The following is a 12347-nucleotide window of genomic DNA, read 5'->3' as shown; positions in this document are numbered from 1 at the left end:
GGGCATTGACTTTAGGAACATGAAGAACAGGCAGAGGAACTTGAACAGACAAGAAAAGAGTGGACTCAGGCAAGGTGAGAAGGAGGGAACTTGGAGGCGGAGGAGCAGGTGGCCAACGAAGACAGATGCTGTATCAAAGGTAGGTGAAATTGAGCCAACCTCCACTCAATGGATTTGGCAATATAGAAGTAGATGGATGGACGTGAGACTGCAGGGGATTGAGAATGGCTGGGATGTGCACTAGGGAGTTGAGAAGGTGGGTTCACAAATCTTAACTGACAAAGGACACAGTTAAATGAGGGCAGATGACAAAGGGGGTTGTGGTATTGAGGAAGAATTTTTTGTTTTGTTTTAATAATAGTGTTAGGCATGGACAAATGTTGAGAAGAGAGATCCAGAAGCAAGATGAAAAATCCAGGGTTGGAAAGGGATGGATTGATGCACCTGGGACTGCAGAGATTAGAACCCAGAACACAGGGGAGGGGTTTGCCTTGCAAAGAAGGGATCCTATGCCCCTGAGGAGAAGGTGGACTCAGGATCTCTGAGATGGCTGTACATTCTGCTGAGAGAAAAATACATTGAGGAATTTATGGGTCTGGCATAGACACCCCATTTCTCAGTCAAGTAGGTAGCATGGTCATCCACTTAGACAAAGAAGGAACAAGATGAGGGGAACGGTCTCAGGAAAACAGTGAACATGATGATCAGCTCCTGAGGAGAGTTGAAGTGGTGATACTGGGCTAAGATGGGGTTTTGTTTTGCATAGTTATTGGAAGACAAAGCAGCAAGATCAACCTTGTCTTTCACCTCAGGTTGGGGGGATAATGACTTCAGGATGGGCTGAACTTTCTGGTCTGCCAGGGAAGGAGTCAAAATTGGAAAGAGGCACATTGGGAAAGGATCATGCAGTCTGGGGGCTCTGTCTTCAGAAGGTGACAGAGGGTGCATTCAGATGAAGAAGGAGGGTGAGCAGGAGGCACTGGAGGTTGTGGTTAGCAACAAGATGGGAGAGCTTCAGAGAATGGTTTCCAGAAGGGCAGTCACCGGGCTGGGCAAAGGAGGAATAAGCAAAGAGCAAAGGGTTATGCACATTGGGCCACAGCGGAGTCATCCATGAGAGATTCTGAAGTCATGTGGGTCTAGAGCAGCGAGGGGATCCAGGAGCCAGGAGACAAACCATCCATGATCGTGGAGAGTAAACTGAGAGGTCAGGGGAGCATATCGCCTGGGGCTTTATTTGGTATGTGAGCATGCACAGGCATGTTTTGTGTCACTTTACCTTGTGACTTTACTGTTTTCCAAAAGACAGGTTGTGGGAATTCTAAATACAAGAGGTTCTAGGCACACTAGGGATACACCTGGAATAAGGTTATGAAAGAGGCCAAATCAACTTGGGAATGGGTGGTTTTCCTTGGAAGGAGAGTAGAAAGTAGATTACGTGGCAATGGGGCCAACCCATTGCAAGAAAAGTCACCTGCCCTTGTCTGGGAAGGCACGCAAGAGACCACTCCCTTAACCTGAAAACCTAGAGATTGCTCTTCAGTTCTAACTTCACTCTAAAGGGATCTAAAGGCTTTGTACTATCTCATAGCAAAGAATTCTCTCACTCGGGAATGTGAACATGACCATTCTTCTAAATGATTCTTCTGTGCAGAACGCTGAGGATGTGGGACCGATAGCTCACGGGGATGGGGGAGACTCATTCTTGGGCCATCAGGAATCACAGAGATGAGCATAGACAATGAAGCCTGTATATACTTTCAACTGCTTCCAAATATGGAGACTTGGAGTTTTAAAAAATGCATCTTCAGTGTTGTCTACGATCATATTTACTATGTATCGGGCAACATTCTAAGTGCTTTACCTCAATAGTACCACTGAATCCTTATAGCCACCTTGGGAGCTCTTGTACTGTTATCATTCTCATCTCAGACATGAGAACTCTAAGGTGTATATGAAGCAAATTTCCCAAGGTTACATACACTGGAAATGAGACTCAGACTTGGAATTCTCTCCCTCTCAATTGATTCTATTTGTTATTTGGGGGCGGGGGAACCTTATATGCTGAACTTGAACAACTTGAATAACTTACAAAACGCTGTCTAGACAATGATGGGAAACTACCTCTTAAATTACTGTCTTAAACATTCGAGACACGGCATAGGGTATAAATGCCTTTTTTTGTTTTTGAGAATGGATGAACTGATTTTAGAACAGAAATTGAGAAAAATTTTTCCATGAAAGTCCAAGTAATTCATTCATTTATTTTAGGTGACTAGAGCCCCCAAACATACAGAAGCATTGGTAAGGAGAATAGGAAACCTGGAATACACCATACCAAAAGCCATTTTCTCTCTTCCTATTGTTCTGAGTGAAGCAATTTCCTAATAAGAATTATCTATGCAAAGAATCACATCCCAATCTTGAATTTTCTTATTAAGTCACAGAATCTAATATTAAGAAACCTAATGTCTGAGCATTTTTATATTCAGGTTGAAACTTTCATTAATATTTTCAATTACAAACATAGTACTGATGACATGGAATGAAATCAAAAAATTAGAAATTTTAATTATGCTTAGATGGTAACTTCGGTTTGGGATTTTTACCACTGCCTGTATGCTTTAAGAGAAATAATAAAGAAACCAACAAATATAAAATAGCTTGTCACTAGTCCTAAAGATAAACAGGTTTTAATTAGGCATTTCAATTTATATGTTTAAAAATATTATTTCCAATCCTCTACAAAGCACAACAAATACATGTATGATTTACTCTGAAAATTATTAAAATTGTGTTTTGCGAGTTTGCAGTAGACAGTTTATCTATTGGGAAAAATAGAAAATTAGCTCTATTTTTTTCCACTTGCCATTAGGAAAAGTCCACAAATAGTCTCTAAGAACAGACTTTAGTTCATATACTAGAGTGTGGGAAAACAGAAATCTACAAAAACAATTCCCAATCCTAAAAGCCTTAATTAACTCGGAAGATAGACATTGATATGCTTTTATAACCAAATACAATTTTCATTAAATCAGGGTTTGCAGAGTTATTTATTCTCATAAAGTGTGAGGGCTGCTATAATCCTCCTATCTTCTATCAAATGCTCCAGTGTACACTGTATGATAAAGACCAGAGAAATAATTTACCATCTCAGCCTTTGGTGTTACCGAGAAGAGATTTTATTCTATATCTCTTTGACAGTCAGCAAAATGTCCCTTCTTGCCACTGACCATTCTATGGATGAGGAGACACTGGTGATGACTGGCTTGGGCTGAGGATGGCGCCTGAGGTCTTGGGTTCTTGCAGGACAGGTACACTGGACCAGGTCTCAAGGGACTGGTTCTGATACTTGGCTCAATCTTTACAAACCCTTGAGCAGATAACATCACATCACTTCCCTGGGTCTCAGAGTTCTCATCCCCCGAAATGAAAGGATTGGATTAAATTGTACCCAATATTTTTAAAATTTGAAATTCAATGACTATGTTTGTCAACCAGTCTCTTGATCTTCTGACCTGCATGATATATGATACTACCTCTTTGCTACAAGGTGTTTTATCTGTTCATGATAAAACATGAGGGACAGAACTGAAATTTCATTCAACTGAAATTAAACTGATTCTATCTGATGCTCCCAATTATAGGAAAATTCTAAGATATCTTTATTATCTATAGAAAGTGTTGACCTCATGCCTTTATTTCTTTTATTGAAAAAAATCATATCCATCGATTTTTTTTCCTCAAGTATTGTTAGGTAAAAACTTAGATAATATAACAATTCTTTTCCCCAGTGAATTCTGTGAATTTTTACAAATTCAAATGCCATATCTTTTATAATGTATAACAAAACTTGCAGCTTTTGAAAATATTCTGTGACTATGCCAGTGGTGGATTTGTGCATCAGTAATGGAAAGATCAGAAGAGTCTCCTATCTACCAAGGAATTTTAAAACACCAGTAACAATAATTGATTGATGGATTGGCTTCTTAGACAAGCAAGTGGTCAGATGAGTGGATAGCTTCCTTTATGCTTTCTCTGTCTTGCCTGGAAATAGCGTAGAAGGATGCATATCTGCTCCTCAGGCTTCAGGCTTAAGCAAAGCTATTTTGTCAGTATCTGGGTTCACGATTGGTTGATGCTGGCAGTTGATGACCAAGCCCCAAGACAGCGGGGGAGGCAGCTACAGCTTTTCAGTCTACCCCTGCGAGGGCCAAAAACCACTGCCGTAAAACATGGACTCTCATCTCTAAACCCTTTTCAAACGTATGTTCTGGACTTCATGTCTCAGTTCATCTTTGGCATCTGGAAATATTACTTTAACTTTTGAAAGAACAATACTTGAGATCCCTTTCCTGTTTTCTAGCACAGTTATAATTAGATTAAGTCAATCCTTCTCATCCGTTAGATCCTAGAGATGGCCATTCTCCCTGTTCTCTTTCTGACTGTCTCTCTGTCTGTCTGTCTCTCTCTCCTCCCCCCTTCTCTCTCTCCCTTCCTCTTCCCTCCCTCCCTCCCCTTTAGCAAAAATCGGTTAAGTTTTGACCATGTACCAGGCACCAAGGTAGGAACAGATACCCACAGGCAAATAAGCCAGGGTTCTGTTGTCAGGGAGTACACAACTGATGAGGGACTGCAGGTATATAAGCGAATTGTTACAATGAGGATAGTAAGGAAATCAGTGCAGCTACTTCCTGTGTAGAGTGGTAGATGGAATAAGGAGGGAGAAATTGATTTTGAGTGCATCGGAGAAGAAATTATGAGAGACTCTGAATCTTGAAGCATGATTTATAGTTCATTGTGCAAATGTAAGAGAGTGGGCATTCCAGGAAACTCTATTTTTTATGGTTTTAGTTCAGGTTTGCTAAGAAGAACAGAATCAGCAGAATTTAGTGCAAGAGGAGAAAGATGTGGTAGTGATGCAGGTATCTGGCTTAATTGATTTGGGAGATGGTCATTAACTGAAATAAGAGCAGCAAGTCAAGAGCAAATTTAACTTGTGTCAGAATCTTTTAGAAAAGGGTGCACTTCATTCTCATAAAGGTTGGGTTCTATCTGACAGCTGTGCTTTGCTGCCTTGTCCTCTTCCCAGGCAATGATGTCATTAGCACTGGAGATTCAGCACAGATAATGGCTGCAGACTTCATGGAACAGAGAGGAGAACAATAGAGTATCAGAATCATAGAATAAACACTAATTTTTGTGTGTGTGCTCTCAGCGAAACTCAGTCATCCTTCAGAGTTTTCTCTATTGCTCTAATCACTTCTCCATGTGTGCTGTTATCTACTTTGAGGGTGGGGTGGGTTAGATCATCAATATTTGGAAATTAGCCAGCCCCTAGTGACAAGGGATGGTGTGCCTTGGGAAGTTTCAGAATAGTTTATTGTCTTTAGCATGTTTATTGCACAGATGGTTTTGTTATCAAAGGGAATGAATGAATCTGTGTTTGCACCCTTGAGCTGTAAGCTCTCATGATCAGCATGCCATTCTCAACCTGGTTCTGTGAATTTTACTTGGTTCTAGGTAATACTGAGAGGTGTAAAGCTCTATACCATTTATGTTTGATGACAAAAAAAATCAGCACATCTTTTATAGTGTGTTTTTGGTGGGCTATTTCTTTACATTGTTTGTTTCATGGACAAACTATATGGACAACATTGAAGATGCATATTCATAAAATCCCCATGTGTCACTGAAGTTTCCAGAGGCCTGGGTTTTAGGTTTTCAATTTATGATAGGGTTATTTTGTGAGCTTAGTGACTTTTATGATGACATATGTATTATCTTTCAGTCTTCATTTTGCTATTTAAGTTTTATCTTTTTGCATTTTTACATTAAGCTTTATATCTAGTTCAGTCTACCAAAAGACATTCAGTATGTACAGAAATAACCATGACTTATGGTTTATTGCTTGGACTCATATTAACCAGATTCAGCTGTGGAGGAGTGACTTTTAAAATGATTATCTCTATCCTCACATCTAAGTTTCCACAACTGTTGAATATTTAACTGCGAGGTAGGCTAGGAAATAGGAGAAATTAGGAGGATTAATACATTTTATTACATTCTGATGAAGATGATCACAACAGAGATTGTCTTGGACCACAGTCTCACTTGATTAATCCTCTTTGAACCATCTATGCTATGGCCTTCACCAAGTAGCAGCAATAATTAAAGAATCAAAAGCAGGACCAATGTATAAGATGAGCTCTAAACTGTTCTTCCCATTCTGCTTCCACATACACTGACTTCTCAGAGTATATGGGGCTGTATTTATAGAGTTTGAAGAGATAGGCAGAAAGACAGATAGATACAGAGATAGAGATAGAGATAGAGATATATGGGGGGGGAAGGGAGGGAGGGAGGAAGGGAGGAATCTGGGCAAGGAAGAAAGATGAAATTAAATCTAGAAATCTTGAGTATTCTCATACTCAAGAGCCTTTTCTGGTCAAATATCTGCTGTGAGTTGTGAATTCTTTAGTTTTCTTTTCTAAGTGTCATTCTGATTTGACAGCAGACTGAACTTGACCCTGCGTTTTTTTGTGCTTTCATCAGAGGCTTGCATTTTCAGGGAAAGGTGAGGGTGAATGTAGCTTCCCAAGGGAAGCCCTTACCCCCAACATTTTTCTCCCCTCATGGGGAGAGGAGGGAGTGGCTGTTTCACTGGTACTCTTTAGGGGGTATAAGTGTCAGTGATGCACAAAGATATTAAAGATGACAACTGTTGTATGGATTTTGCTCAAATTGCAACCTCCAGGACTTAATCTACTCATGTTTTATTAATTTACTCATATTTTAAATGAAGGTGACATAGTTTATCTACCAGGCCTGTTTTAGTCTGGCTGCTATAACAAAATTCCATAGATAAAGTGACTTCAACAACCATTCATTTATCATGTTTCTAGAGGCTGGGAAATCTAAGGTGCCAGCAGCATATTTGATGTCTGGTGAAGACCCTCTTTTTGATGTGCAGACAGCTCTCTTGTTATGCCCTCTCTTGACCTTTTCCCTGTGTGTGCACCAGACAAAGAGAAAGAGATCTCATGTCTCTTCCTCCTGTAAGGGCATCAATCCCGTCATGAAATGCCTACCCTCATGACCTCTTCCAATCTTGATTACCTCCCAAAGGCCTCACCTCCAAATACCATCATACTTGGACTTAGGGCTTCAACATATGAATGGGAAGGCACAAGAATTTAATCTATAGTAAACTCTTTTATTTGTTCATTTTATGACTAGAAGGGACTGAATGGTGATTTACTGTGGATAAGATCATAATATTCAATGTTTGTATTTAGGCAAATTTGGGTTCCAGTCATAACTCTGATTCTTAAAACTTCATGACATTGGAAAGCTTGCTAAATCTCTAGATCTCCATTTTCTCAACTGTAAAATTGTTCAGAAATAGTACCTATTTGTACAGTTGCCATCAAGATTAAATTGTAATTGTTCATGCAAAGCTGTGAGCACAGTGCATGGCACAAAACATATCCTTGATGCAAATTTACTTATAAATTACATAAAGCAACCAAACTTATCCAAACAGAAGCTGAAACTGGCAACACAAGAAATAAACTTATTTGACCAGTGGTTTGGTAGTTAATATCAGATAAAATTTGTTTGTATTTGGCCATAAATTTTGCAAGTCTCTGTTAATTATAACATTTCAGATGTTAAAGTAAACATAGACAAATGGCATGTGTGCGTGCATGCATGAGTATGTGAGCATGTGACCATACGTTCCTTCATAGCCTTCCCCATCATTTATTTAAATAAATAGCTCATATTCTACTATCATAAGTAATCTTAACTAACATACCACTTCAAAACTTGGAATATATCTTACTTAAGTAAAAACTGATCTTTATTTCAGTGAAATCTGAAACTAAATCTGCATTAGTCTTCAAACTTACTCCCTAACAAGAATGTTCCTTTGCACACCAATAAAGTGATACCCCAAGTAAATATTACTGGCAAGAAAACGACAAAAACCAACCAACCAACCATTTACATACACACTCACACATACACTCAACTCTCAAAACCCCAAATTGTCATGAATCACTTTGTGGACAAACAAGCCATTAATAGAGTAGCAAGCAGCCTAAAATGCTTTTTGCATCACATTTAGTGACTCAGATGAAAATGTAAATCTAACTATTGTCATATGACCTGCAATGTCAAGGTGGTAAATGTATTTCATTATCAGTAAGAAAACATATGGTTTTTAAAAGCTGGATTTTTAACATCATGAGCCAGAATTGAATGAGTCCTTACCCTGGTTTTAATGATTGTAGTAGTCATATCTTCTCATAACCACTGGTACAAAAGGCAAATGCCTTTTGCCACAACTTCAGAACATTTATTAAAGAAGAAAGGGGAATGTGCATATTACACCAAACATCCTTGGGGGTAGAATAGGCTTCATTATATTTCAGGAAAAAAAATTAAGTTTTCAGAGGGTAAGGAGTAATTTTGGATGCTCATGGGAAGTGAAACAAAATCTAAACATCATTAATTATTAATGCAATTAAGAAGCAGGCAATGGAGCTGGAAATTCCAGTGGACTGTCTCTCCATGAAAACTTCAAGTATTTCTCTCTCCCTCTTTAAATTTAGTTCAAATGTGCTATAAAGACCTGTAGAATTTATTTCTGCACATTGGGTGGATTTATGTATTTAGAAAAAACTATCAGGACTATATTCCCAGAAAGTGACTTTAAGCTCTAGTAAGTGATCTGATTTCTGGCCCAACAAAGGAAATCAATAATAAAAAAAAAAGATCCTGCAAAAAGAGTAGTTTTTCCTGGTGAAGCTGTCCCTATCCACCTGCATCACTGCTCTTAGCCAGAACAAACCTGTCTCAGGCTGTAACTGTTTTGTGATTAGTGTGAATGAATGCTCCTCACCACATAGATTCACTATTGATTTTTAAATTAATAATAATGTCTTGTATTTGTATAGTTACTATCCCAGAAGAAATCTGAGTACTTTATAGTTGATGAATTCTGATTCATCTCCATACTATCTGGCTAATGTAAAGATTAGGTATTTCCATTTCATTTTAAGGAGGGAAAATAGAATGCTAAAGGTTAAATCATTAGCCATGGAGAATTCAGAAGGCTAATAATAGAATCACCAATTAATACATGGTAGTTTTGACTTCTGATTCTGGTTGTTGCCCTGAAACATCTGGTCAGTTGGGTCAAGTTTAATTTTATTTATTTTTTGGAAAAATAAGTTGATCAAAACAGCTATGTGAAATTGTTATGATTAACAAAAGTTTACATTGCTTCTCATCATTTTGGTAGTGACAGTAATAAGGTTTAAGACATTTTTACTTAGTAGACCACACACATTTTTTTAGTGGCCTGTGTTAATATCTTTGGAATGCTTCTAAGTCACATGTAATAGAAATGTATCTATTGGCAAAAGAACAATACAAAACTTAAGTTTTGATAGTAGGTAGGTGTGATTTTTCAAGGGCTGGGTAGCTCCATCACCTACCTGGCATTATTTTAACTGACAAAAAAAGAAAAGAATGTCCCCAACAAAAACAGGCTCAAAACCCTTAATTTATTGTACCTGTGGGAAGGTTATTACCTTCCTTTCAATCACCCATTCCTTTAGCTTCAACAATATGGGACTCGGATAGTTCCTCCTATTTTCCATTAAAATTCCTGTCTGAGTTTATTATTTTATACTTTATTTTTCTAGACTCTCCTTACTGCTACCCCTCTGCTCTTCACCTATAATGCAGTGACCTCCTTATTTGTCTCCCTAGTTTCCTCAATCCATTTCAGATTAAATTTTCTAATAAATTCTCTGAAATTTTAATTGTTTTTATCATTCAGGCACAAAAATATGCAGAATAATACATTGGACATCCATATCCCCACCACCCAGTTTTTAACAAATGCAACATTTGGGACACAGTTGAAAGCTCTCTTGGAAGTCCCTTCCTAATCTCATTTCTTTCCTTCCCTCCTTACTATCTTTAATCTAGTAGATATTATTCTTATGTATGCTTTTATATGTTTACTTTGTGCATGTATATTCATGAAAATATACAGTATTTATTCACTCTAATCATTTCTTTCTGAAACTTTTATTTTTTCATTGTGACTTTGAGATTTTCATTATGATTTTGAGAGACATCCATGTTATTACATATGACTTTATTCTCTTGCATTTCATTGCTATAGTCCATTGGTTCTGCATAGTGCAATTTATCCATTCTTCTGAGGATAGACATTGAGACCACTTACAATTTCTTCTCAAATACAAACAATTATGAACATTTTTGACCATGCTTTCTTGTTAACTTTTGGAAGAGTTTCCCTAGGGCGTATACCCAAGGGTCTAAATGCCGGGAGTTAGGAGCTGCCCATTTTAAAGTTAAAAAAAGTGATTGTGCCGACTGACATGCTCTGTTTACTTGCCATACTTCACCTAAAACGGTTCTGCATTGGCCTCTCCATTAACCTGCGATGAAATTTCACCCTCCTCAAAGAGAAGAGCTCTCCCTCACTTTTCCCCTTGAGGGATCCCCCTGAGGGATTCCTTTTTGCAAGCCACAAATTCAGAAGCTTCTGAACTACACGCTGCAATGAAAAAGTGTGAAATGCAGGATGTGTGGTAGACCTGGGGTGGACAGTGAAGATCATGATGCTAGTGCATGATGTCTGACATGGTAGCCCAGTTTATGCTCCTCAGGTTTCTCATATCGCATTGCTCACTTTCCTGAAAGCCCGTTTCAGAAATGGGTGACCATCCGGTTCACTTTATAGCAGCGAAGAGAAGGATCCTGGCACCGGTCTGCCTGGTTTGCATCCCTGCTCCACCGCTGCTAGTTGTAGACATTTCTTAACATCCTGTGACTCCGTTCCCTTGTTTGTATACCACAAAGAGGGGAGAAACGCTGGTACTTATTTCATAGGGCTGTAGTGAGAAATAAATAAGACAATATATAGAGCTCTCAAGCAGTTGTTCAACAGATTTTTGTTGACTTGTTAAACAGAGTACAAATAACAAAATTTCTATCATTCTTACCATGTGTCAGTCATTGTTTTAGGAACTGGAGAGACAGTAGCCTTATTTGAGTATAGAAGACCATATTATTTGATGATGCTGAATAACAAAGAATTAACTGTTTATTGAATTTATTACTTGTATATAAAATAACATTCCCAACTTTTGATTATCACCAGCCTTACTATTTTTTTCTTCTCAAATCTTAGGTCTCATTGTTCATGAGGGAGCTGCAGTTTACAGAGTGTTTAAGCGCTGGAGAGCTGTTAATTTGCACTGGGATGTATTAAATTATGACAAAGCCACAGACATCGAAGAAAGCAGCCGGGGAGAGTCTTCCACAAGTAGGACTTTGTGGTTGCCATTGACAGCTCTGCGGAACAGAAACTTGGTCCACCCAACGCAGTTAACCTCCCCAAGGTTTCAGTGTGGCTACATGTTATTGCATCTGTTCAATCGGATGAGGCCCCATGAAGATTTGTCAGAGGATAACAGCTCGGGGGAGGTTGTCATGCGAGTGACTTCGGTGTGACAAAAGTTATAAGATGTTGCAGTGTGGACCACCTCCGCACACTTTGGAATGTAATTGCAATGAATGGTGAAACCGTAGCACTTCTAAAAACACATCTATGAACTTTTTAAAACAAGCTTTTTATATGAACATTTGAATTGAAAATACATTTTTCTGAAAAAAAGAGTCCTCTTGTTCTTTGTTTTCTGATTTGTCACATCTTTTATAAGTTGGTACTTGAAATCATCATACATATAATTTAACGATACTTGGTTAAAAGAATTATGAAAGTTATCCTTAAGGTCAAAACTATTTTTTTCTTACTTGATTTAAATATATTTTTTATCAAACTTTTTGCTCCATGTGTAATTTTTCAGACATATTGTCAGTGGGTAAGAGTGTAAGATGCTGTGGGCAGATTCTAAAGTGCCTATCAGGTGTGCAACATAGAAGTGTTTCCATGATGCTTTGCAGTGGTCCTTCTTGTGCCTTGTGATGACTGGCAATCTTGAGCATAACTATTTTGCTGTGATGAAAGAACTTGTCACCAGGAAGGGAAGTTCTAGGACTAATGGCTTCTTTTCTAATTTCTGAAACAATACAGAGACCCTGCAGAAAGATAAAATGAGGGGAACAAAATAGTTTTACTAGTGCATAGTACATAATTAGGGCATCCTGTATATTATAACCCCCAAAATGTTGCATCCTATTACATGTAATAATAATAATACTGCTTAATATTTGTATAGTCCTTTTATAGACCTATCATAATTAATTTGGTTAAGCATTAGAGTCTTGAGTTCTAT

The 12347-nt window shown here is 38.1% G+C and overlaps 1 protein-coding gene across 1 annotated transcript in view; it reads left to right on the top strand.

Annotated features, from left to right (window-relative positions):
* The window catches only part of MARCH11 (membrane associated ring-CH-type finger 11), a 115668-nt gene extending 103941 nt beyond the window's left edge, over positions 1 to 11727 (top strand). Inside the window, exon 4 of the mRNA XM_008061327.1 lies at positions 11240 to 11727. Within this exon, the coding sequence (XP_008059518.1) occupies positions 11240 to 11562 (323 nt within the window). The 3' untranslated portion in view covers positions 11563 to 11727. The remainder of the gene's footprint in view (positions 1 to 11239) is intronic.
* Positions 11728 to 12347: the final 620 nt, after the last annotated feature.

The sequence above is a fragment of the Carlito syrichta genome, unplaced genomic scaffold (assembly GCF_000164805.1).
Source record: "Carlito syrichta isolate Samal-C Ts95f unplaced genomic scaffold, Tarsius_syrichta-2.0.1 Scaffold305204, whole genome shotgun sequence".
Lineage (NCBI taxonomy): Eukaryota > Metazoa > Chordata > Mammalia > Primates > Tarsiidae > Carlito > Carlito syrichta.
Note: the sequence above shows the minus strand (reverse complement) of the source record. Positions and strands in the feature narration are given on the sequence as shown.